Genomic DNA, 26,011 nt, shown 5'->3' with positions numbered 1-26,011 from the left:
TTCTTTGTGATGCCTTGGACAAAGACATTTCTTGGAGTAAAATCTAGTTCTGTTTGGGGCACTGCCTGCACTGTGATAGAAACTGTGCTAGCAATGACAAGGTTGTATACTTCGGTACATACATTTTTCAAGTGACCTATTTCTTGACTGGTGGGGTGAACAGAGTTTCTGGGAATAATATGGTACTACTTTTTAAACATCTTCCTGTAGGGTCTCCTGTCTGGAGAAAGGGAGGTTTGTTGTGCATCTTACAATGATGTAAGAACTGTACTGTCAGAAAAGTTTTGTCTGAAGTTCAGTATAACTTTGTTTGCATGGAGTGGATTCAATATTGCTTATGCTGCCACAAGTTCAAATCACTGTAGAGTTGGCTCAGCCCTTAATTCTTCTGGTAGATAACCAAGCTCTGTGCAGTTCTTTGGATTAAATTTTAAAAGCTGAAATCTTGTTTGCAGTTTATGGACATCAGAAATACCATGAGTCTTTTTTGGGGGGAAGAGTAGGTATAGGTTTTGCTATCCCTCACCATAATTTTCCCTCCTTTGATGCTGGGTATTCAAAGGTGTTCTATCACAGAGACAGCTGGCAGGAGAAGGCCCTCCCAAAAAACTGCTTACACAGACAAACAGAGGGTCTTGTCCGTACAGCAAAATGAGTGTTGTGAAGACAACCAAGGCTATGACAAGAGTGAAGTTGCCCTGATTACTAATCTCAGTATTAAAAATGTGTGTGGGTACAAACGATGATAGTCAACCATACTATGGTCATTCACAAGTTTAAAAGGTGTAGTGTCGACACTTTATTGGGCTGTTTAGCTACTGCTCAAGCCCCCCATAGATATAGGATTGCTCCTTAGATGCAATTGTTTAATTTTGGGAGGCAGGGATTAGATGAAATATATATAAAACATATATTATTAAAATTAGTAATTATATTAACATGTATTTTAAATTGTATTTCCAGGTACTGGCATCGATCACTGAACCCCAGAAAATTGGTAGAGGTGAAATTTTCACATTTGAGTAGAAATATGACTTTACAAAGAACAATGAAGCTCTACAGACTTCCCGATGTAAGCAATGTATCTGCCTAGAGAACCCTCACAGTTATTGTGAGGCCCAAAATACCCTTCCATCTGTCTCCTACAAGGCAAGCTTTTCATTTTGGAAGGAAAGCATTTACACCATGTAAAAACATATTTGTTGGTTGGGAAGGGAATTACAAGAGTGTAAATGAGTTTATTTAGAAATACCAGAGACCTTAAAAAACTCCCCAAGTAAACTTCAGCTCAATCCCATTCAACCACAAACTGAAGACACACACTTTTTACAACTGTATACCATTAATTTTTCATCCAATTAATATATCATTTTTAATGGAGTAGGAAATTCACAGTTTATTACCTGAATTTCTTACAAAGAAAGCATCCTAAAATGTTGATAAGGCAATGCCAAGAAGCATTTTAACCCAATTTGCCAGAGAATGTTTTCTCCACACAGTGAACTGTTTCAGCAAATTGTAGTTCAGGAAATGCTTTGTACTGTGCATGTCTTTTCTTTGGATAAAAATCTTCCCCTCCGCCCCCTCCAAGTTTTTCCATAATGACTTACCTGCCTTTGGACAGCCATGTCTGCCATCATTGTTTGGTCTGATGTCACAGATGCTGATTACTTTTATAGCATCAACACTATACTAGATGCTCCCCTGCACAGCACAGTCCATTGTTTGTGTCTCAGTACATAATGCTATCAGTGTGACCCACTTCCCATGCTGCGCACACATGCGCTCTCACTGTGTGCAGTGCAGTAGTTGGCAGAGCCTAAAAATGAATAACTAAATTAATTTAGTTTTTAGGCCCAAAGAACTAAGTCTAACTTTAGTCAAATTTGAAATAATTTTTAGATGCTAAAAATCCAGTAGATAATTCAGATATAGGGTTTGGTGGCATTTCTATTCTTCTCATATAGACAAGGTTCATAAATGAATGGGGTTTATTAGAAAATATACAACTCTTATTCTAACCAATCTTTCTAATTCATAAGTTACAGACTACAATAGAAGAAAAATAAAGTATGGGGAGGGGGGAAATAAGCCCTAGAAACACACCTAGGAAGAGATTAGGACATGTATGCAGCACTGTACACAGACAATAACTTCTGAGTAAAATTTCCAAAGCACCTAAGTGCCATTTTCAAAAGTGACAGAAGCACTTAGCAGCCTATGTCTCTCAGAAAGTCAAGAGAACTTAAGATCCTTGTACCTAAAGATATGTCTGTGCTGTAATTGGACATGTGATTGCAGCTCAGATAGGCCTAGCACTAGCTTTAATCTAACTAGTGCAGCTAAAATGAGCTGTGAAGATGTGGTGGTGGCCTGGAGCTCAGCATAGTTAGCAACACAACTTTTGATATTTTTTACTGTCTACTCTGAAGATCTGTTTGAAATCATATAAGAATATTGTGATTATATTAACAAAATGTTACTCTAAACAAAGCTTCTTGGGTATTTTTCACTTTCCAAGTATATAGTTACTTAATAGGGGACTTTTAAGACAAACTGAAAGTGAGGAAAAAGTATACCAAAAGGAACACACCTTGCCAATCTGTTGTTGTTTCAGACATTTGTTTTCATACCTCCTTCTGCCAGGAGATCAAAATCCTGGGCTAGAACTGCCACTCAGAGCAGTTTGATGTGGGGCAGGAGGCAAGTGGCTTTAAGCCACAAATTGTTCCCTAGTCCTGTAGTTGGCTGTGTTCTGGACTGTTCCCCAGCATGTCCAAACTGCCTCAGGCTATTTTAGCAGCTGAGGATTTCTGGGACTCAAGGATGCCCCAGCCAGGCTTCCTTCCCTGCAGGCACACTCTCTATATGGGCAGCTGCACTAGTTCTACACCACTCAGTGATCCATCTTCCACAAGGGGCATCCTCAGGGATCCGTTAAGCTAGTTTTCTGACTGCTTTGCTGGAATTGGGCAAAGTTGTAAGAGCCAGCCTGAAAATTGGGGCCCCCTGTATTTGACCTTGCCACGTTACCATGAAAAATGACTAACGTTAAACAAATTCATTATATGACTTCATTGAATGATGAAGCAGATACGCTCTGAAAGAGAATGAACCTTTGTTTAATGAAGAAATATGCTGGATAATTAACAAAAATGTGTTGGAGAAAATAAGATTCAGTTGCTTGCCACACATCTAAATGTTAATTACAATGTATTAGAAATATTTTTTCTCCATTGTATAAAGTCTCTCTGTAAAATATCTTGTTTTCAAAAATATATTGTAGATTAGTAATTCCAGGATGGCCTTAATTTATATGAGAAGGGCTTTCTCATGAGTAGAAAAATGGTTATGTCTGCATAGAAAATTTAGACAACAAGCTAGTTTGGAGAGGTAATAGTAGCTGGAAATTTTCATGTTAAATGTTTGCTGACCAAATATAAACACACAAGAGAAAGTAATTTTTACTTGGTTTCCAACATATTTTTGTCTTCTGGTCAGTTACTGATAATCAGGGTTTTTTCTGGACCCTAAATAATTTAGAAGAAAAGTAGTAATGATCAAACTAAAAAAGGAACACACTATGTTTGTAGTTTACGCTACAGTCAACAGTGTCTGTTTCCCTGGAGAAATGAAGTAGTACTAGTAATGGTATGTAAAGATTGACATGCCCTAGACTGTCTCAGTAATTAGAAGGTAGGGAATATTGATTGAAGGCAGTTTGTAAATTGGCATAATGAATTATAATGCTAGAGTAAAGTAGGCTAATAATGAATATTCTATAGCAAATGGAGTACGCTCTGTAACCTACTTTCACATATTTTGTAAATAAATTCCTCCTTTCAACATCTTATTTTTTTTTTCTTTTTATTATAACAAGGCCACGAAGACTTCAGGTTTGAGACCAATGGAACAAAAAGACATTAAAGCAGTGCAAGAACTGATCAACAGTTACTTGAAGCAATTTAATCTTGCTCCTGTAATGGATGAAGAAGAGGTAGCCCACTGGTTCCTGCCTCAGGATCATATTATTGACACCTTTGTAGTTGAGGTAAAAACATGGGTTAACAATGTAAATGAGGTATATGTAAATTCCACCCTTGCCTCCCCAGTAATTTTACACAGGTAATTTAATGTGAGGCTATATTGACATTAGAGTTTTGATGGCATCAAGATAACTACCATGAGAAACAAGAGGGCTTTCTAGTGTATTCAGAGCCATGATCTATACTTAACCTTGCCATGTAGCATTTGTGGAGCTTGACATAGTTTCTCCATTTTGTTCTTTATATTAAACAGAGAACAGTAAACATTATTGTACATTCTAATATTCTAATTGCATGATAAGAAAACACTTATTTTTGGCGTCTGTATGGACTGCAGTGGTAATATAACAGGTTGTTTAAATAAGAATTCTAAAACTCTGAAAGTGATGACCATCTGGGAGGCACTCTACATTTTTAAAAATCTTGTTTGCTTTTCACCACCCCTTTTTGGAAAAAAACAATTTGATTATAAGTATTAATATTCGAATCTGCTTTTCCAGAAAGAAAGGAGCTGCTAAAATGACTGAGATGAGGAAATGGGAATCTGATTGCGGTCTGATGTCATTCCTTCAGATGTCAAATAGGAACTCCACAGCAGGCCAGCACAAAATTTAAATCCTGCTTAGTTGATTTCAGGTGCACCTATTTATGTGGAGAGTCCCAGTATCAGATAAATCTGCTTCAAATGTAATCTGATACTCAATTTAATAGTTTAAGTTCACACCTCTTGGTGCTATTCTTGTGGGTAAAATTTTCAAAATGACCCATGTGGCTTAGAAACCTAAGTTCCATTGAAAGCTGCTAGTCACTATATTAAATTTGTTTGCTAGTGCTTAGAAATCCTCTTAGGATGAAAGAAACTACAGAAAAGTTAGATTGCAATTACATGTTAAGAAGTCTGCCTTCACAGCACAAACGGCCAAAGGCTTTGTTTTGTTTTAAATTCAAAATGTTGGTACTAGAGACCATAGCAAAATGAAAGGGGAGACCTTAATAAAGCTCATAATCACTGAATTAACATTTCTAGCATCCTTAATGATTGTGCAGAATCATTGGAGGTGTTTTCTTAAGGCCCATAATTAATTCATCTCTGTGATACAGAGTTCAGCAGAGACATCCTCATATTTGATATTTGAACTTTACATCAGAGTTCCTTAAAAAATTTGACATCTCCCTTATCACACTTCAAGAGCCCTTTTGAGCTACTATCTTGCAATTTGGTATACTTGTTCAATGTGAATCACTAGAGCTGATCTAAATATGCTACATATTTTCCGCAAAAAATTGCTGTCAAAAAGCAAAACATTTTCTTTTCCAAAGAACTGGGAAAATGTTGAGAAAAGAAGACTGAGGGGTGACTGATAAGTCTTCAGATATGTTAAGGGCTGTGTGATAGACCCAGACCAGTTGGGAACAGCAGAGTAGCAGAAGGGAGATATACTGGCCACTGGATAAGTAGTTTTCTGTTCCCTGAGTGACCAGAGCAGGGGCTGCTCTAGGCTAATAGACCACCTGACTCCAATTAACCTGCTAAGAGTCAGGTGAGGCAGTTAAGCACCTGACTCTAATTAAGGCCCCTCTGATGCTATAAAAGGGCTCATTCCAGTCAAGCCAGGGGGAGCCAGGGGAGAGGAAGTGTGTGTGAGGAACTGGGAGCAAGAGGTGTGCAAGAAGCTGAGAGTGAGTGAGTAGGCGTACTGCTGGAGGACTGAGAACTACAAGCCTTATCAGACATCAGGAGGAAGGTCCGGTGGTGAGGACAAAGAAGGTGTTGAGAGGAGGCCATGGGGAAGTAGCCCAGGGAGTTGTAGGTGTCGTGCAACTGTACCAGGAGGCACTCTAAACAGCTGCAGTCCACAGGGCCCTGGGCTGGAACCCGGAGTAGAGGGCGGGCCCAGGTTCCCCCCATACCTCCCAACTCCTGATCAAACACAGGAGGAATTGACCTGGACTATAGCTTCTACCAGAGGGGAAGGTCTCTGGACTGTTTCCTAACCCACAGGGTGAATCTGTGAAGCGAGCAAATCCGCCAATAAGCGCAGGACCCACTAAGGTAGAGGAGGAACTTTGTCACAGCTGTTACAAAAGAAGACAGTGATCAGTTGTTCATAGGAAGATAGGACAAGAAGTAATTGGAGAAAGTGGTTAAGGACATTGAGGTCAATGGTAATTGGGACAAAATACAACATGGTTTTACAAAAGGTAGATCATGCCAAACCAACCTGATCTTCTTTGAGAAGGTAACAGATTTTTAGATAAAGGAAACACAGTGGATCTAATTTACCTTGATTTCAGTAAGGCATTTGATACGGTTCCATATGGGGAGTTATTAGTTAAATTGGTAAAGATGGGGATCAATATGAAAATTGAAAGGTGGATAAGGAACTGGTTAAAGGGGAGACTACAACGGGTCATACTGAAAGGTCAACTGTCAGGCTGGAGGGAGATTACTAATGGAGTTCCTCAGGGATCGGTTTTGGGACCAATCTTATTTAATCTTTTTATTCCTGACCTTGGCACAAAAAGTGGGAGTGTGCTAATAAAGTTTGCGGATGACACAAAGCTGGGAGGTATTGCCAATACAGAGAAGGACCGGGATATCATACAGGAAGATCTGGATGACCTTGTAAACTGGAGTAATAGTAATAGGATGAAATTTAATAGTGAAAAGTGCAAGGTCATGCATTCAGGGATTAATAACAAGAATTTTTGTTATAAGCTGGGGACTCATCAGTTAGAAGTAACAGAGGAGGAGAAGGACCTCAGAGGATTGGTCGATCACAGGATGACTATGAGCTGCCAATGTGATATGGCCATGAAAAAAGCTAATGCGGTCTTGGGATACATCAGGCGAGGTATTTCCAGTAGAGATAAGGAGGTGTTAGTACCGTTATACAAGGCACTGGTGAGACCTTGTCTGGAATAGTGTGTGCAGTTCTGGTCTCGCATGTTTCAGAAGGATGAATACAAACTGGAACAGGTACAGTGAAGGGCTACTAGGATGATCCGAGGAATAGAAAACCTGTCTTATGAAAGGAGACTCAAAGAGCTCGGCTTGTTTAGCCTAACCAAAAGAAGGCTGAGGGGAGATATGATTGCTCTCTATAAATATATCAGAGGAATAAATACCAGGGAGGGAGAGGAATTATTTAAGCTCGGTACCAATGTGGACACAAGAACAAATGGATGTAAACTGGCCATCAGGAAGTTTAGATTTGAAATTAGATGAAGGTTTCCAACCATCAGAGGAGTGAAGTTATGGAACAGCCTTCCAAGGGGAGCAGTGGGGGCAAAAGACATACCTGGCTTCAAGACTGAGCTTGATAAGGTTATGGAGGGGATGGTATGATGGGATAGTCTAATTTTGGCAATTAATTGATCTTTGTCTATTAGCAGTAAATATCCCATCACAGGCCATTGGGCATGTTAGATGGGGTGGGATCTGAGTTACTATAGAGAATTCTTATCTGGGTGTCTGGCTGGTGAGTCTTCCCACGTGCTCAGGATTTAGCTGATCGCCATATTTGGGGTTGGGAAGGAATTTTCCTCCAGGGCAGATTGGCAGAGGCCTTAGGGGTTTTTCGCCTTCCTCTGCAGCATGGGGCATGGGTCACTTGCTGGAGGATTCTCTGCACCTTGAAGTCTTTAAACCATGATTTGAGGACTTCACTAGCTCAAACATAGGTTAGGGGTTTGTTGCGGGAGTAGGTGGGTGAGATTCTGCGGCCTGCGTTGTGCAGGAGGTCAGACTGGACGATTATATTGGTCCCTTCTGATCTTAAAGTCTATGAGACTATAATTGTCTTTATTTGCAGCAGGTGATATTTAGATTAGATACTAGAAAAACTTTCTAACTACAAGGGTAGTTAAGTACTGGAATAAATTACCGAGGGAGGTTGTGGAATCCCCATCATTGAAGGTTTTTAAGAACAGGTTAGACAAAAACGTGCAAGGGAAGGTCTAGGTATACTTGGTCGGTCCTGCTTTAATATGGCGGGATGGACTAGATGACCTCTCAAGGTCCCCTCCAGCATTGCCTTTCTATTTATGAAATTAAGATGTTCTGAGGGCACCAATTCTGTGCGTCTGATTTTAACCAAGAGAATTTTTGAAGTTGTGATGAATGTGCGGTAGAGACCAGTGCTGATAGCCATGCCACCTGAAGGGTAGGCTTCTGGCAGCTAGTATTTGTAATTTCCCAAAATATCTGCTGCGCAGGGTGAGGGCTAAAACTGTAGCTAATTAATTACAAATTGATTCTTCATTCAATGACTTTTTTCTTCCCCAGAGTTCAAATGGTATTTTAACCGATTTCCTGAGTTTCTACACGTTACCTTCAACCGTTATGCACCACCCTGTTCATAAAAGCCTCAAAGCTGCCTATTCCTTCTACAATATTCATACAGAGACTCCTCTCTTGGATTTAATGAATGATGCACTCATTATAGCTAAATTGGTAAGTAACTTACTTTCCCTGTCTACTTTTCTCAGAAAAGTAGGGTAATTTAAAAAAAAAATGAAAGGAAGTATTTAATGTGTAACATTCAATTTTCTTTTACTTTAAAAAGGGATTTTTAATGCACTTGCAGAACTTAAAAAAAGCTATACTAGCTTTTCTCTTCACTTTGAACAGCACTAGAGAAAAAGGAAAAAATTCCCATAAACCTGCACTATTTTTACAAAATATATTTTGAATAGTGCTGTTGATTAATTGCAGTTAACTCACGCGATTAACTCAAAAAAATTAATTGCAATTAATCGCACTGTTAAACAATAGAATACCAATTTAAATTTATTAAATATTTTTGATGCTCTTCTACATTTTCAAATATATTGATTTCAATTACAACGCAGAATGCAAAGTGTACAGTGCTCACTTTATATTATTTTTATTACAAATATTTGCACTGTAAAAATGATAAACAAAAAGAAATAGTATTTTTTTTCAGTTCACCTCATAGAAGTACCGTAATGCAATCTCTTTATCATGAAAGTGCTACTTACAAATGTAGTTTTTTTGTTACATGACTGAACTCAAAAACAAAACAATGTAAAACTTTAGAGCCTACAAGTCCACTCAGGCCTACTTCTTGTTCAGCCAATCACTAAGAGAAACAAGTTGTTTACAGGACATAATGCTGCCCATTTCTTAATTACAATGTCAGCTGAAAGCGAGAACAGGCGTTCTCATGGCACTGTTGTAGCTGGTGTCGCAAGATATTTATGTTCCAGTTGTGCTAAAGATTCATCTGCCCTCTTCATGCTTCGGCCATTGATCCAGAGGACATGCTTCCAAGTAGATGGTGCTGATTTAAAAAAATAATGCGTTAATTACATTTGTGACTGAACTCCTTGGGGGAGAATTGTATGTCTCCTGCTCTGTTTTACCTGCATTCTGCCATATATTTCATGTTATAGCAGTCTCCGATGATGACCCAGCACATGTTGTTCATTTTAAGAACACTTTCACTGCAAATTTGACAAAATGCAAAGAAGATAGCAATGTGAGATTTCTGAAAATAGCTACAGCACTCGACCCAAGATTTAAAAATCAGAAGTGCCTTCCAAAATCTGAGAGGGATGAGGTGTGGAGCATGCTTTCAGAAGTCTTAAAAGAGCAACACTCTGATGTGGAAACTACAGAACCTGTACCACCAAAAAAGAAAATCAATCTTCTGCTGGTGGCAGCTGACTCAGATGATGAAAATGAACATGCGTCGGTCCGCACTGCTTTGGATTGTTATTGAACAGAACCCGTCATCAGCATGGACGCATGTCTTCTGGAATGGTGGTTGAAGCATCAAGGCACATATGAATCTTTAGCGCATCTGGCATGTAAATATCTTGCAACGCCAACTACAACAGTGCCATGTGAACGCCTGTTCTCACTTTCAGGTGACATTGTAACAAGGCGACATTTTAACAAGTGACATTGTAACAAGAAGCGGGCAGCAATATCTCCTGCAAATGTAAACAAACTTGTTTGTCTGAGCTTTTGGCTGAACAAGAAGTAGAACTCATTGGACTTATAGGCTCTAAAGTTTTACATTGTTTTATTTTTGAATGCAGGGGTTTTATGGTACATAATTCTACATTTGTAAGTTCAACTTTCATGATAAAGAGATTGCACTACCGTACTTGTATCAGGTGAATTGAAAAATACTATTTCTTTTGTTTTTTTTACAGTGCAAATATTTGAAATAAAAAAATATAAAACTGAGTATTGTACACTTTGCATTTTGTAATTGAAATCAATATATTTGAAAATGTGAGAAACATCCAAAATATTTAAATAAGTGGTATTCTATTATTATTTAGCAGTGCAATTAATCGCACGATTAACTTTTTTAATCACGCAATTAATCACGATTAATTTTTTAATCGCTTGACAGCCCTAATTTTGAACAATGTTCTGTTGCCAGTAAGTTCAAAGCAAGTGGTTTATTACCCTGTTTCGTAATGTGATAACTGAAACCCACAGTTTGAGTGTTGCTAGAGCTATGCAGAGCATCTGGAGCAGTGGTAGGCAACCTGCGGCCCACAGGCCGCACGCGGCCCGTCAGGGTAATCCGCTGGAGGGCTGCCAGACAGTTTGTTTACTTTTGCACAGCCGCCCGCAGCTCCCAGTGGCCGCGGTTTGCCATTCCTGGCCAATGGGAGCTGTGGGAAGCGGCAGCCAGCACGTCCCTGCAGCCCGGGAATGTCCCATTGTCCGGGAACGGTGAACTGCGGCCACTGGGAGCTGCGGGCGGCTGTGCAAATGTAAACAAACTGTCTGGCGGCCCACCAGCGGATTATCTGGAGCATACTGGTGAAAATCTGGCCCTTAGTATCCAAATTAACAGTAAGTACTGGATATTCAATGTTAGAAGAATGTACAGTATAATTAAAATGGTGACTCATTGATGGGCTTGGACAACTTATCAAGGTTTGCAGAAATAAATTAGTTTGGATTTGTTTAGTAAAATGGAAGGGTTTATTTTGTGTTGGGAATTAGTTGAAATTACAGCTAGTAATTAACTGTTTTTGCCTTTTTAAAGCTACAAAAGTGGTATTGTATATGGAAGCAAAGAAAAGATGTGAAGTGTTTAAATTATGTATTTTCAAATTCTAAGTTGTAAACACACTTTCTCACACAGAGAGAACAACATTAATGATGCAGTTTGGGCAAATGGAGGGGAAGCCACTACAAATGAAGGGTTCAGAAGTAAATTTAAAGTATTCTCATGGGTGCAATGCCATCTAGCACTAAAAATAGTAGACACCATGCATTATCCTTGTAAAATGTTTGTAAGTGATTAATGTAGCAGTATATGGTGATTATATATCTACAGAATCAATACCTCACATATTTACTTTCCTTTTTAAAAAGATGAACAATTCAGAAGTAATATAGAGTACAAATCAGCCCTGTGAACTGAAACCAGTGTGTAATATTTTTACTTTTCCTCCATGCATGAAGTTTTGAGATTATAACAAAATAAGGTTGACTAAGGTGAAATGGAAATTTAACAAGAACATGTATGTATACTTTTTCAAAGAACAGATGGTCTGGTTTTAATTAGTGCCCTGTTCAAACTGCTGACAGCAAAAGAAAGGGGAAAAAAGCTGTAGATAAGTATTGAGCACTGTATGGTATGTTCATTTGTAGTGATTGATGATAAACTTCCTTGAAACATGCAAATATTTCTTTCTGCTGAGAATCCAGTGGCACATTTAATGAACAAAGTGTGTTAACTTGCTTTACTTTTGTAAATTATACTCATTCAGAAAAACACTTAGTACCTTGTTAAAATAGGATGTTGTTTAGATTTATATGCAAGCGGAGTACCTTTATTTACTTGAAGCTAAGACTGAGGTCTCCAGCAGTATGTAGTTACTTAATATTTTACTTTGTGTATATAAATCAGAAACAACTCACAAAGACAGGTTAATGGTAACAGAAGGACTAACTATGTATCATGATCATTCTAATATTTTTTAATTATATGAGGTATTGTACCTTGAGCGTGGTCCTGATGGATTTCTTAAACTAAACAGGATTGGGGTGGGTTGGAACTTGAATGGGAGATATACCCATCAGATGCAGGAAGTAGTGTTTATGATCCAAGTAAATACTGTAAGTCCCAGCATGGTGTTCAGGGGCCAGCACACTACTGGAGGTTCAGGGTCAGATTTTCAAAAAGTATTTAGGCACCTGAGGATTCAGATAGGTGCCTAATGTGACTTTCAAAAGCATCTAGGTGTCTAGATCCCATTGAGATTTGATGCCTGGGCAATTTTGAAAATCCCACTAGGTGTCTATCTGCATCTTTAGGCACCTAAATACCTTTAAAAATCTGGTCCTCGATGTTTTAGATGAAGGTGGAGAGAGGGAATGTAAAATATCACCTAATCACAAGCTAATTACAAACAGAAATCACTCTTAAATAAAAGGAAAACAGGAAGCTGTCCTTTTGGCAGTAATTTGTGGTACAGAAAGTGCAGCTCTTTATAAAACTGCATGAGACTTTCAGAGTTGTAAGTTCTGTGTTCATTTAACAGTGGTTTTAATATGAATTGTTCTAAACACATATATTCATGTAGACCAGGAGTTTCAAACTTGGATGTGTAAAGTTAAATACCTAAATCTATGTTTAGGCACCTTAAATAAGTGGCCAGACTTTTTCAGAGGTACAGAGCACTTTTCAGCTTCTATTGAAGTCAGTGGCTTAAATCAACCAAAATATACTGGACTATACATAATAAAAATGCTATACATATTCAAGAATGAAGAATTACAAGTTGCTACATGTGTATATCTAAAATTATAAAGAAAATTCTATATCTTGTGAAATTATGTGATAATTAGATTGCAGTGTAGGCTGTGAGTTAAGATTGTATGTACAGATTTAACTTTGTCATTTCCTGACTTTTGAGTGCTTAACTGTGCAGCTTTAATGTTCTTTTCACTTAGTTCTGATGGAATTTCTGCAGGAGAAAGGCTCTACTGCTAATTTTGGAGTAGTTCAGCTTTTACTTTCCCAGATGCAGAGGCCTTGCCTCTTTTTGTGTGTGTACTTTCTGTACATTTTTTCACAGCACATCTAACTTAGACATATGTATGCATGGCAAGAACTTCTTTAGTAGCATAACATAGTGAGAAATCTGTGCAATATTTACTGGGCATATATGGTGTGTGATTTTTTTTTTCAAAGGGGCAATAACTTGGTCAGAACAAAAATATTTTCACCAAAATATTTAAAGGCACTTATTATGGCAGAAGTCTGTTTGCATGCCAAATTTCAGCTTATGCTTCCTACTATTCCAGCATTAATGTTTTTTTTTTAATCACTTTTTCTTTATAAGGGGGAAGGGTTTTTTTTCCCAGTCTCAAACAGCTGAACATTGTTGCTGGTACTAATAATTTGTATTACAGTTGTACCTAGTGGTGTGCTGCACTCACACAGAGGAGAGCCCCAGTGAATTCAATGGAGCATGACAAAAGTGCAGCAAGTGTGTGACAAATGGCAATATCAGAGCCTAATTAAATACTAGAACTCCTAGGCACTACAATAATACAAATAATAAATAATAATAATGAGTCAGTTTAACAAAGAGTCGAAGGGAATCGGGTGGATGGGAATGTGTAAAGGCCAGTTTTACAGTAGAAATTTAAGACTACTCAGTTTCTGTGGCAACTTGATGATAAAGAGACTTCTGTAATGGCAATGGATTTGGGGAAAGGGAGGGAGGGGACAGTTGGCAGAGGGCAAGTGAGCAGGAGAGGGGCACATGCAATGAAGACATAGAAGGAGATCAAATTCTTGCATCACTTTTAAGAAGGGACCAAACTTGAACAAATTAAATCCTGAAAATATAAAATATATAAATGACTGAAAACAGGTTAGGATTGATATGTTTATGCAGCCTCAACTGTAGCAGCTAGTATTGTGCCTGCTCAAATGCAGTTTAATGTAGACTAAACTAAGATCAACCTTGATGACTATTGTGCAAAGAAACAAACATATAACATTGAAACTGCATTCGGATTATTTTGATGTTTTACTCCTGAATGTCACCTGACGGTGTCCTACCTCCGAGAGCAGTGGTTCTCACCCCGCGGGCCACTTGTGGCCCAATCAGCACATAGCTACAGCCCATGTTGTGACATTCTCAGGGCTCTAACTATGGCAGGGTGGGAGGACCACATGCCCCTGGCACAGAGCCAGCAGGGGGGTGCAAAAATGGGGCGGCACAGGATCAGGCCTAGAAGCATCAGCAGGAAACCAGGGTGCTCAGCGCCCCTCCCCCATCCCACCTTTACCCCATGGGTCCAGTGACCCTGGCTGGAGCAGGCTCCCTGGCACTAGGACTGCAGTGGCAGGCGGGCAGGGCAGGCTGCATGGCTAAGCTATGTGTAACCAAGGTATGCTCCCAGTTCCACGCGCAGGGCCAGGTAGGCAGGCAGAGCTTCAGAGTCTCAATGTGTGGATGAGACGATGGTGTAGAGAGGAAGGGTTTAGATTAATTAGGAATTGGGGAAACTTTTGGAATAGGGGGAGCCTATACAGGAAGGATGGGCTCCACCTAAACCAAAGTGGAACTAGACTGCTGGCACTTAACATTAAAAAGGTTGCAGAGCAGTTTTTAAACTAGGAGATGGGGGAAAGCCGACTGCTGCAGAGGAGCATGTGGATCGGACAGAGACTTCTTAGAGGAGAGTCTATTGATAGAGATTCTCTAGGTTGTAGTCAGGAGCAGAGGATGGAAGAGGATAATGTAAGGGCCAGATCAGACGAGAAACATTCACATAAAGAATCAGACACATCAGAAAAGGGCAGACAAATAAACAGTGACAAGTTTTTAAGTGCTTGTACACAAATGCTAGAAGTCTAAATAATAAGACGGGTGAACTAGAGTGCCTCATGATAAAGGAGGATATTGATATAATAGGCATCACAGAAACCTGGGTGGACTGAGCGCAATCAATGGGACACAATCATTCCGGAGTACAAAATATATCGGAAGGACAGAACAGGTCGTGCGGGGCGGGGAGTGGCACTATATGTGAAAGAAAATGTAGAATCAAATGAAGTAAAAATCTTAAGTGAATCCACATGTTCCATAGAATCTCTATGGATAGTAATTTCATGCTCTAATAAGAATATAACATTAGGGATCTATTATCGACCACCTGACCAGGACAGTGATAGTAATGATGAAATGCTAAGGGAAATTAGAGAGGCTATCAAAATTAAGAACTCAATAATAGTGGGGGATTTCAATTATCCCCATATTGACTGGGAACATGTCACCTCAGGACGAAATGCAGCGACAAAATTTCTCGATACTTTAAATGACTGCTTCTTGGAGCAGCTGGTATGGGAACCCACCAGGGGAGAGGCAACTCTAGATTTAGTCCTGAGTGGAGCGCAGGAGCTGGTCCAAGAGGTAACTATAACAGGACCGCTTGGAAATAGTGACCATAATATAATAAAATTTAACATCCCTGTGGTGGGAAGAACATCTCAACAGCCCAACACTGTGGCATTTAATTTCAAAAAGGGGAACTATGGAAAAATGAGGGGGTTAGTTAAACAGAAATTAAAAGGTACAGTGACTAAAGTGAAATCCCTGCAAGCTGCATGGGCACTTTTTAAAGACACCATAATAGAGGCCCAACTTAAATGTGTACCCCAAATTAAGAAACACAGTAAAAGACTAAAAAAAAGCCACCGTGGCTTAACAACCATGTAAAAGAAGCAGTGAGAGATAAAAAGACTTCCTTTAAAAAGTGGAAGTCAAATCCTAGTGAGGTAAATAGAAAGGAGCATAAACACTGCCAAATTAAGTATAAAAATGTAATAAAAAAAGCCAAAGAGTTTGAAGAATGGCTAGCCAAAAACTCAAAAGGTAATAACAAAATGTTTAAGTACATCAGAAGCAGGAAGCCTGCTAAACAACCAGTGGGGCCCCTCGATGATCGAGATACAAAAGGAGCCCTTAAAGACGATAAAGTCATTGCGGAGAAACTAAATGGATTCTTTGCTTCAGTCTTCACGGCTGGGGATGTTATGGAGATTCCCAAACCTGAGCCGGCTTTTGTAGGTGACAAATCTGAAGAACTGTCACAGATTGAAGTGTCACTAGAGGAGGTTTTGGAATTAATTGATAAACTTAACATTAACAAGTCACCGGGTCCAGATGGCATTCACCCAAGAGTTCTGAAAGAACTCAAATGTGAAGTTGCGGAACTATTAACTAGGGTTGGTAACCTGTCCTTTAAATCGGCTTCTGTACCCAACGACTGGAAGATAGCTAATGTAACGCCAATATTTAAAAAGGGCTCCAGAGGTGATCCCAGCAATTACAGACCGGTAAGTTTAACGTTGGTACCGGGCAAATTAGTCAAAACAATAGTAAAGAATAAAATTGTCAGACACATTGAAGAACATAAATTGTTGGGCAAAAGTCAACATGGTTTCTCTAAAGGGAAATCGTGTCTTATTAATCTATTAGAGTTCTTTGAAGGGGTCAACAAACATGTGGACAAGGGGGATCCAGTGGACATAGTGTACTTAGATTTCCAGAAAGCCTTTGACAAGGTCCCTTACCAAAGGCTCTTACGTAAATTAAGTTGTCATGGAATAAAAAGGAAGGTCCTTTCATGGATTGAGAACTGGTTAAAAGACAGGGAACAAAGGGTAGGAATTAATGGTAAATTCTCAGAATGGAGAGGGGTAACTAGTGGTGTTCCCCAAGGGTCAGTCCTAGGACCAATCCTATTCAACTTATTCATAAATGATCTGGAGAAAGGGGTAAAAAGTGAGGTGGAAAAGTTTGCAGATGATACTAAACTGCTCAAGATAGTTAAGACCAAAGCAGACTGTGAAGAACTTCAAAAAGATCTCACAAAACTAATTGACTGGGCAACAAAATGGCAAATGAAATTTAATGTGGATAAATGTAAAGTAATGCACATTGGAAAAAATAACCCCAACTATACATACAATATGATGGGGGCTAATTTAGCTACAGTGAATCAGGAAAAAGACCTTGGAGTCGTCGTGGATAGTTCTCTGAAGACGTCCACGCAGTGTGCACAGGCGGTCAAAAAAGCAAACAGGATGTTAGGTATCAATAAAAAGGGGATAGAGAATAAGAAGGAGAATATATTATTGCCCTTATATAAATCAATGGTACGCCCATATCTTGAATACTGCATACAGATGTGGTCTCCTCATCTCAAAAAAGATATACTGGCACTAGAAAAGGTTCAGAGAAGGGCAACTAAAATGATTAGGGGTTTGGAATGGGTCCCATATGAGGAGAGATTAAAGAGGCTAGGACTTTTCAGCTTGGAAAAGAGGAGACTAAAGGGGGGATATGATAGAGGTATATAAAATCATGAGTGATGTGGAGAAAGTAGATAAGGAAAAGTTACGTACTTATTCCCATAATACAAGAACTAGGGATCATCAAATGAAATTAATAGGCAGCAGGTTTAAAACAAATAAAAGGAAGAAGATCTTCACACAGCGCACAGTCAACTTGTGGAACTCCTTGCCTGAGGAGGTTGTGAAGGCTAGGACTATAACAGTGTTTAAAAGAGAACTGGATAAATTCATGGAGGTTAAGTCCATTAATGTCTATTAGCCAGGATGGGTAAGGAATGGTGTCCCTAGACTCTGTTTGTCAGAGGGTGGAGATGGATGGCAGGAGAGAGATCACTTGATCATTACCTGTTAGGTTCACTCCCTCTGGGGCACCTGGCATTGGCCACTGTTGGTAGACAGGATACTGGGCTAGATGGACCTTTGTTCTGACCCAGTACGGCCGTTCTTATGTAGGAGACCAGTGGGCACGGGAAGGAGGATTCAGGGGGCTAGGGCCCCAGGGAGGGAGTGCAGGGGGCTGGGGCGTGGGAAGGAAGGTGCAGCCAGTGCATGGGGGACAGACTGTATGTGTGTGGACTGGTGGCTGGGGGCAGTCCTTGGATGGGAGGCTAGATAGGCACAGTCCCTGGATGGAGGGGTTGAGGGCTGGGAGCAGGTGCTGGGGGGGCAGTTCCTGGGTGGAGGACTGGATGCTGGAGGGGGCAGTCCCTGGGGGGGCTGTTCTGCCCTGGACAGGGCACTCTGTCTCTGCAAAGCAGGCACATGTGCCAGACCACTGTTGGGGGGGTGTTTGGATGCTGGGGGGACAGTCCCAGGAGGGTTGGATGATGTGGGGCATTCCCTGGGTGGGGGGGACTGGGTGCCTGGAGGACAGTCCCTGGCTCGGGTGAGCACCCCACCCCGGGCAGGGCTCTTCATCTTTGCAGGCAGGCTCCGCAGCCATGCTCTCCAGGCACCCAGCCCAGCCAGGCTGCCAGCGGCAGCGTGTCATGCCATGCCACCCCTCCAGTAAATTAATTTTAAGTTAATGTCTTGACTTATTTTGCTAATTTAAAATGCTCTTGATAGACATTTGCCAGTATTGAAATGAAAGGTACTAAATTGATTTGAATCGTATTGCTGTCATATAACAAATACTAAATCTTTTTTTTTTTTTTTTTTTTTATTTTTTGCAGAAGTATTGCAGTGGTTCTCAAACTGTGGGTCGGAACCTCAAAGTGGGTCGCAACCCTGTTTTAATGGGGTCGCCAGGGCTGGCGTTAGACTTGCTGGGGCCTGGGACTGAAGCCAAAGCCTGAGCTTTGGCTTCCATTAAGCTTCAGCTTCCATTTAGCTTCACACCAACCTGGGGTGGCAGGGCATATGCTGTGCCCCCCCTGCCCAGGGCGGCAGGGCTTGGTGGGGCTCAGGTTTCTGTCCCCCCTGCTGGGGTCATGTAGTAATTTTTGTTGTCAGAAGGGGGTCCCGGTGCAATGAAGTTTGAGAACCCCTGATGTATTGTATTGTGGATGGGGCCCACATAACACATAGAGAGCTGTATGCGTCCCACAATGGTAAATAGGTTAAGAACCACTGTTCTAGAGATACAACCTTCAGTCTAAATTCCCCTATGTGATACGCAGACAGAATTACTTTCTATTCTGCATGCATATCAGAATGCAGGATCAAATCTAATGTCTATTTAGTGAAAATCATTAGACTCTCGGATACATTTATACCCATTATGTGTATATATAAAGTATCATTTGAAAATCAAAATAAAATTTCAAAAATGTTTTGATATTTCCAGAAAGGATTTGATGTGTTCAATGCACTAGACTTGATGGAAAACAAAACATTCCTGGAAAAACTCAAGTTTGGGATAGGAGATGGGAACTTGCAGTATTATTTGTACAACTGGCGGTGTCCTGGCATGGAATCCGAAAAGGTAAGAGAGAAAAGAGCTGCTGTGCACAGTTAATAAAAATAAATTAATTTAAGAATGTCAAAACTGTCAAAACTTAATTTTTTTAATTGAACATCTAAGATTCATAATTAAGTTCAAAAAGCCAATATTTGTTGCTATACTTGCATTAACTACTGCATTTTGCTCTTACTTTAGGTTGGCCTTGTATTACAATAAGGAGGACCCTTGTGTTTCTAGAACTCTGAAGCTGTCATTTGGATTGATTTAATCTACATAACAGTTCTTGGAACAGTATTGTTCAAGAGGAATAAAAGCACAACATCAGTGAAATTGAAATAATCCATCAAATCTAAAATAATGAAGAAATCCGTAGCTGACCAATTTTCACATTTTCAGATAAAATGGAAAGTTCATGAAACTTTTATTGTCCATAAAAAGAATAAAAGCACATTCATTTAATTTTCAAAGCTTAGCTCGCACCTTGATAAAAAGACGGTATTTTTTTCCACTCTGTAGAAAAGACTGTTTTGTACAAACTGAACTGCAGTGGTGGATTAGGGGTACGAAAATCTTTGCTATTATGTGAATGAACTGCTGCATTTCTATTTATTAAGTGGTGGTGTATGTTTGTCAGTGTAACAGAATGAAGGATCCAAACTGAGTATCTTTGCTTATAAAATTCACATGGATGTCATCATTTGGGGTAAAATAATGGAGTTATGATACATTTGTAGCTAATATGAAAGTCTTGGATGTTTTTGTAACTGGAGCAGTATGAAAATGTGCTGGTTTGACTAGTGCATTTGTTTCTCCATAAGCAACGCTGCCAAATCAATAAAAATACAGATTTGTACTTTGATCTTCAATAGATCAGTGGATTGATTCAGTAGTATTGCACTGTTCAGTGCAGATATCTGTTGCCAGAATGATTATAAATTACTGTACTTAATTTATAGTTGTGGCACAAAACCTTAGTTTTTCCTCAGTAGATCAACATCAGCCTGTGTGTAAAACTAAGAATTTTGGTAATGCTATCAAACTATTTATAGTTTTGAATGTTTTCAATGCTTCTGCAAAATTGCACATATTTCTTTGTCTACTTTGAAGTCTGTAATTCTAACGAAAAGTATCTTGTGTAAATAAGTATTCATAAATTGTTACTGGTAGTGTTTTTATCCTGAATTTTGAACAAAAGGTTTCACTGCATATAGTACCAGTAATCTTCTCCCTATCCCCTGGAAAGACTATGTACTGGCCTTAACTTAAATGCAACAACTTGATTTTTATTTCCTCATGAATGCTCTGCAACCAGAAGCATTTGGAATACGTTCCATAATGTCATATTCATAGCTTAAATTGTGATGGCAATTCTTAGAGTTTAGGTATGCTATAGTCACATGAGCAGCAAAATCTACACTTCTAGCTGAAAGTGCCAAATAGTGGTGAAGGTTACATGCTGTGCAGGTATTTTGGACATTACTTGAATATTTGGTGAAATATTTATGGATAAACCTGGCTTTAACACCCCCATAATTCTAAATGAGAAAGCAAATTTTGCTCAACTTCAGGAGCTGTCTGAAATTAGCAATGTAGAGAGAGAGAGATTGATTTAGTTCTGCCTCTAGCACTGGACTTAACACCTTGTATGGCAGCTTATCTCATAAAAGTCATTCTTTTATAATGGAAGGGGACTCTACCCCATATGTACAGGGGTAACAGGCTCTCAGGCTTTGTCTAAACTATGATTTAAAGGCATATTGCTAGGTAAATGTGTTCTAACCCATACTAATACACAGTTACTCTAATGTGCACAGTGCAGCCTGCTTCCATATGTGCTCAAGTTAAAGCACACTGCCCTTGTCTATATTAGACTTTGAAAGGTAGTACATTCCAACCCCCCAGTGTTGGCTTCCAATTATCCATAGTAGGATTTAATTAGCCACTTATGTCATTAAAGCTAAAATGGTTTGTACCTTAAAGTCACTGAGGGCCTATTGCTGGCCTGAAGAACACATGCTGTGTCTACACAGGCACATCCAGGAAAGTTATGACAAATCAACTTAACCTTACATTGATGTGCATAAGTTAAAGCCTATTAACCACTCACATGGATGCTCTCATGCAAGAATAAAGCAGCCTTAGTCTGCGATAGTTTAATTCTCTGCCAAAGAGTGAGGATTAAACCAGTGGTTTCTGAATTTATTAATGTGAGCTACAAACTGCATTTTGTCTTTTTTTGCACCTACTATTACATATATGAACCCTCAGCCCCAGCACTGCAACCCTAAATGCCATCTAGGTTCAGAGGTGGGGGGAGGGTTTGGAGCTCACCCTGGACTCACCCCAGTGGCAGCTCCAGTCTGGGGGGGAGGGTTGGCCCCAGCTCTGGGCATTGCAATTGGATGCATGGGGGTGCAGCACCACTCATGTTTGACAGAGGGGTGGCCAGGCCAAATTTGAGTGGTACTGCATCATGGCACACAAGGTTGCAATGCCACTCCTGTTTGGCCCTTCTACTCTATCACGATAGAGTAGCTGCACCAAACTTGAGTGGCACTGTGACCACAAGCATCAAGTTGCAACACCCAGCATGGGGAACTGGACCGTGTCCCATAGGACAAGAGCTGCTGCTGTGGGTGAGAGCTGGGCAGGTTCTCTCTCCAACACCCCTACCGCATTGGAGCCTTCCATCTGCACCAAGCTGGGAAAAGTATATGTTAGCCTAAGTCTGGGCTCAGCAACAGGTTATTCTGACCCTGGACATGGCAACCCATCTAGAACCTTCCCACAAGCCACTGCTTGGGAAACACTATCTTAAACTAAGGCCATTTTATTCCTGAATGAGAACAGCTATTGGGGTGGTAATGTGCTTTAATTTACCCTTTTTGTTGATTCACCTTAACTTTCCTGAGTGACAAGCCCAAAGAACACACACAGCAAGGCTAAAAATTAGTAGCTGCCTTCCCCCCCCCCCCCCCAGGCAGGGGCCTGCGGGCATTTTGCTATTAGAAGCCTCGGCTGCAGTTTGCTTTTGGCCCTTTTTAATTTGTCCCCTTAACTTGTACATGAGTGGAGGGAGAAGGGGAATCCAGAATACAGGCAGCCTAGATAATCTTTGACCTGGAACATAGAAGTTTCTCCCCTATTTAAAAACAAAAACACAGGCTCACTTAAAGAAAGAGGTTTTTGCTAGCTTTCTTCCTGAAGGACAGTAGTAGATTTTGAGTAAAATGTGAGATCTAAGTAAACAACTTCTATTTTGTTGAGATTATACACTTTTTTTTTTTATTGCAGTCTGAGCTGCTTCATTGTTCCCTACCTTCTAAACATCCTTACACAATTTCCTGCAAAATATCTGGTGTGTGCTCTCATTACATTCTACTGCTTACTATGGCAGTTTCTTAAAGTGCATTTCCCTTCAAGAGTTAAGTATCATACCATTTTCAGCTATTTGGAATTATTACAATTCTTACCTGCCATTTTACATGCAATAGTACATAAAATATATCTGAAGTTATTGGAAATAGTTTCTAAACTCCCTTTGTGAAATAATTTTGACAGTTAACTTCGTCTTTGTATTATGTGGATCCTATGAGAGAATGTCTCGGTTTGCATACAACAGTCTTTTTTAAAATGCATTTTTCCTGCAACAGAAGTATTTAATTATTCGTATGTTGATCAAGACTAATGTTTTCCTTTAGCATATCAGAGACCAAATATATCTGGAAACCAGTTTAGCATGCATCTCTTGACCAAAACCAACCTCGTAGAGCAGAGTATTAACATTCAAAACCAGAGCCTGTGTGCGTGCCTACCAGTTACAGATGTTTGCTTGAAACGTCTTATAGATGACCAGCTTTTAAAAAACAAAGTTTATACCAGCATGGACACTTGTTTGAATAAACTTTCAATTTTGATATTCATTTGTTTGAATAGTTACATTTAATTTTAGAGTTTTGTTCTAAGTATATTCATTCCCTAAAAACAAAAGAATTTGCTTGATGCTTTTCATTAATAGCAAATGCACATTTTAGAACGATACCACACACCAGTAAACCCAGGCTCTCTAAACAATAATTAAGCACGTCTTAAGAAAGCAGTTAACACTTATGCACAATTTTATAGATTGCATGCTTTAATGTCAGAACAAAACAAATCTGAGTTCATCTTATATTGGTCAAATGACTTTACTTCTGAAGCCATGACATTTAAAAGCAGTTAACTTAGTTACATGGGGCAGTTTCCAATACTACATCAAAATCACTTTACTCCCACTGTAAAGACCTGTACTAAACTAAGTTATTTTGAAGCAGCTTTTTTATTTTTGGGAGGTTTTCGTATCTTATTTGGATTTGGAACAAGCTTTTTAATTCTGAGAGCTTGTAAAGTTACATTTGAAGAATCCAACTTATTGCTTTCAGTACATTTCCACTTATGGCTTTGAGAGAACTCCTCCCCTGAGGTCTCCATAAGCTCGGTATCTTGAATTTCCAAAGGATCAGTATATGCCTCCGCCATATGTTGCTCACTTCTATGGTGAATCCAGGGCACATCCAAGCTAGGTATCCGTGGTATTATAGCTTCGACTACTTCAGTAAAAGTATCAGAATTCTTTTTAAAACCCAGTGCTAGAACAGATGTTAAACCGAGCATAGGAGCTATGCTTTCACTAAGACGTGGAACCTGGCCAGCTGGGACTGCTCGACTTGCACTGAGCTGAATAAGGTGCATGGTGATCATAGTAGGTTTTGCAGATTTACACACCAGCACTAGAAGTAGTTCATTTTTTTCCAAAGATCTAGTAACCTCATTAATTCCAATAGCAAGCTGTTTCCTGACGTTTAAGTCAGTCCATCCTTGTTCTTGTTGAATATGGTCTATTTCCTTCTCCTTTGGAAGTACACTACAATCACTAGTATCACATTTTTCTTTAATTTGCCTTTTTGCAATAGAACGTTTTTTCCTCCTTCGAGTCTCAATCTTTTTAAGTCCAATGTGTTTAATCCTTTCTTCCAAGGTCTGAAGTATAAAGTGCATATCATCTCCTTCTAGGGTGTTCCACTTGATATCATATGGGTTATTTAAAGATGTTTTTACAGTAATTTTCTTTGCTTTACGGACTGATCCACCCCTGGCCTGTGCTATGGGCATCTTGATGCTTTTCTCTGTGTTTCGACACCTCAGCTATGAATAAGAGAAAAGAGGAAACTACTAGTTAATATTTTAAAGATACCCAAAGTGAACAGTCTTTAAAAAGTGCCTCTCTTGGGCATGCAATAGTCAAACTCTTTCTATTGCAACAGATTTGTGCTTCTTAGTACCTTTCCTAATGTTTTAAGAGATCTATAGCCTGTTTCACACCAGCTCAGTACCACTTTTTTTTAAATCTTTACAAAAAGCACATTCAGGAATCACCCAATGAAATTAATAGGCAGCAGCTTTAAAACAAAAGGAAGTACTTCTTCCACAACACAGAGTCAATCTGTGAACTCATTGCCAGGGGATGCGGTGAAGATCAAAATCATAACAGGGTTCAAAAAAGAACAAGATAAGTTCATAGAGAATAGGTCCATCAATGGATATTAGTCAAGATGGTCTGGGATGCAACCCCATGCTTTAAGTGTTCCTAGCCTTCGATTGCCAGAAGCTGTTCTGTTCATTGCCTCTGAAGCACCTGGCATTGGCCACTGTCAGGAGACAGGATACTGGGCTAGCTGGATTGGTCTGACCCAGTGTGGCTGTTCTTATGTAGTATTAGACTTCAGTAATTACTTGGTAACATAGCACCTGCTCCATTCATTAATGAAAAAGCAACAAGTCAAGACTTGTGCCAAAAGTGATACATCTGAAACTGCACAGAGGCTGCTAAGTCAAAACAAGTTGAAGTTGTAGGAAACAAATATTTAATTTTTACTGCTGCACATATATATTTTGGAAACTATCAAGAGAACAATGATCTGAACCTATACTATCTCAGCTGTAGCAAACTATTTTATATTCTTGAATTCATGAAGTATCTTTACTTTGATTAGCATCCTCAATCTTTCCCCTTTTGCGATGTAATTCACATTAGCAAGTGTTCTTGTTTACTGGCATTTAGAAGATACAATTTTTTAAAACTAATTCTTAGGCTTCAGTAAGGAAAGGCAGATATTCTATTGTACGCCTCCATGGAAACTCAGATTTGACCTGTAACAGCAGCATGTTATTCCACACATGGTATTGTGACATCTAAACTAAAGAAGCTCAGGTTTCAAATCAGAAAGGTTGAGACCTGTCCTTCTCAAGGGAAGATCCACAATTACAGAACTCCCTCTAGAGCAGGCCTGCACAACATGCGGCCCGGGGGCCGCATGCGGCCCGCGTGGGCTCACTGTGCGGCCCGCGGGGGGTGAGTAGGCAAGCAGCGGGTGAGGGAGGGGGCTGAGGAGGCAAGCGGGCGGGCAGTGGCGGGGGATGAGTAGGCAAGCTGGAGGGGTGGGGGGCTGAGGAGGCAAGCGGGCGAGCTGGAGGGGTGGGGGGCTGAGGAGGCAAGCGGGCGGGCAATGGCGGGGGGGCAGGTGAGCCGGCGGCAGGGGAGGGGGGCTGAGTAGGTAAGCCGGGGTGGTGGGGGGCTGAGGAGGTGAGCGGGCGGGCAGTGGCGGGGGTGAGTAGGCGAGCTGGGGGGGGGGGCTGAGGAG

The 26,011-nt window shown here is 40.0% G+C and overlaps 2 protein-coding genes across 2 annotated transcripts in view; one reads left to right on the top strand and one right to left on the bottom strand.

The window, feature by feature from the left end:
• NMT2 (N-myristoyltransferase 2) overlaps positions 1-20,190 on the top strand; it is a 57,922-nt gene extending 37,732 nt beyond the window's left edge. Inside the window, exons 8-12 of the mRNA XM_026649468.1 lie at positions 964-1,072; positions 3,881-4,051; positions 8,335-8,502; positions 19,215-19,352; positions 19,527-20,190. Of these exons, the coding sequence (XP_026505253.1) occupies positions 964-1,072; positions 3,881-4,051; positions 8,335-8,502; positions 19,215-19,352; positions 19,527-19,547 (607 nt within the window). The 3' untranslated portion in view covers positions 19,548-20,190. The remainder of the gene's footprint in view (positions 1-963; positions 1,073-3,880; positions 4,052-8,334; positions 8,503-19,214; positions 19,353-19,526) is intronic.
• A 3,064-nt stretch (positions 20,191-23,254) lies between these two features.
• RPP38 (ribonuclease P/MRP subunit p38) lies at positions 23,255-24,757 on the bottom strand. The gene has a single exon (XM_029910970.1). It carries the CDS (start codon positions 24,480-24,482, stop codon positions 23,631-23,633), a length of 852 nt encoding a protein of 283 aa, XP_029766830.1. The 5' UTR covers positions 24,483-24,757; the 3' UTR covers positions 23,255-23,630.
• Between the last annotated feature and the right edge of the window lie 1,254 nt (positions 24,758-26,011).

Source organism: Terrapene carolina, unplaced genomic scaffold, assembly GCF_002925995.2.
Source record: "Terrapene carolina triunguis isolate 2854851 unplaced genomic scaffold, T_m_triunguis-2.0 Scaffold84, whole genome shotgun sequence".
Classification (NCBI taxonomy): domain Eukaryota; kingdom Metazoa; phylum Chordata; order Testudines; family Emydidae; genus Terrapene; species Terrapene triunguis.
Note: the sequence above shows the minus strand (reverse complement) of the source record. Positions and strands in the feature narration are given on the sequence as shown.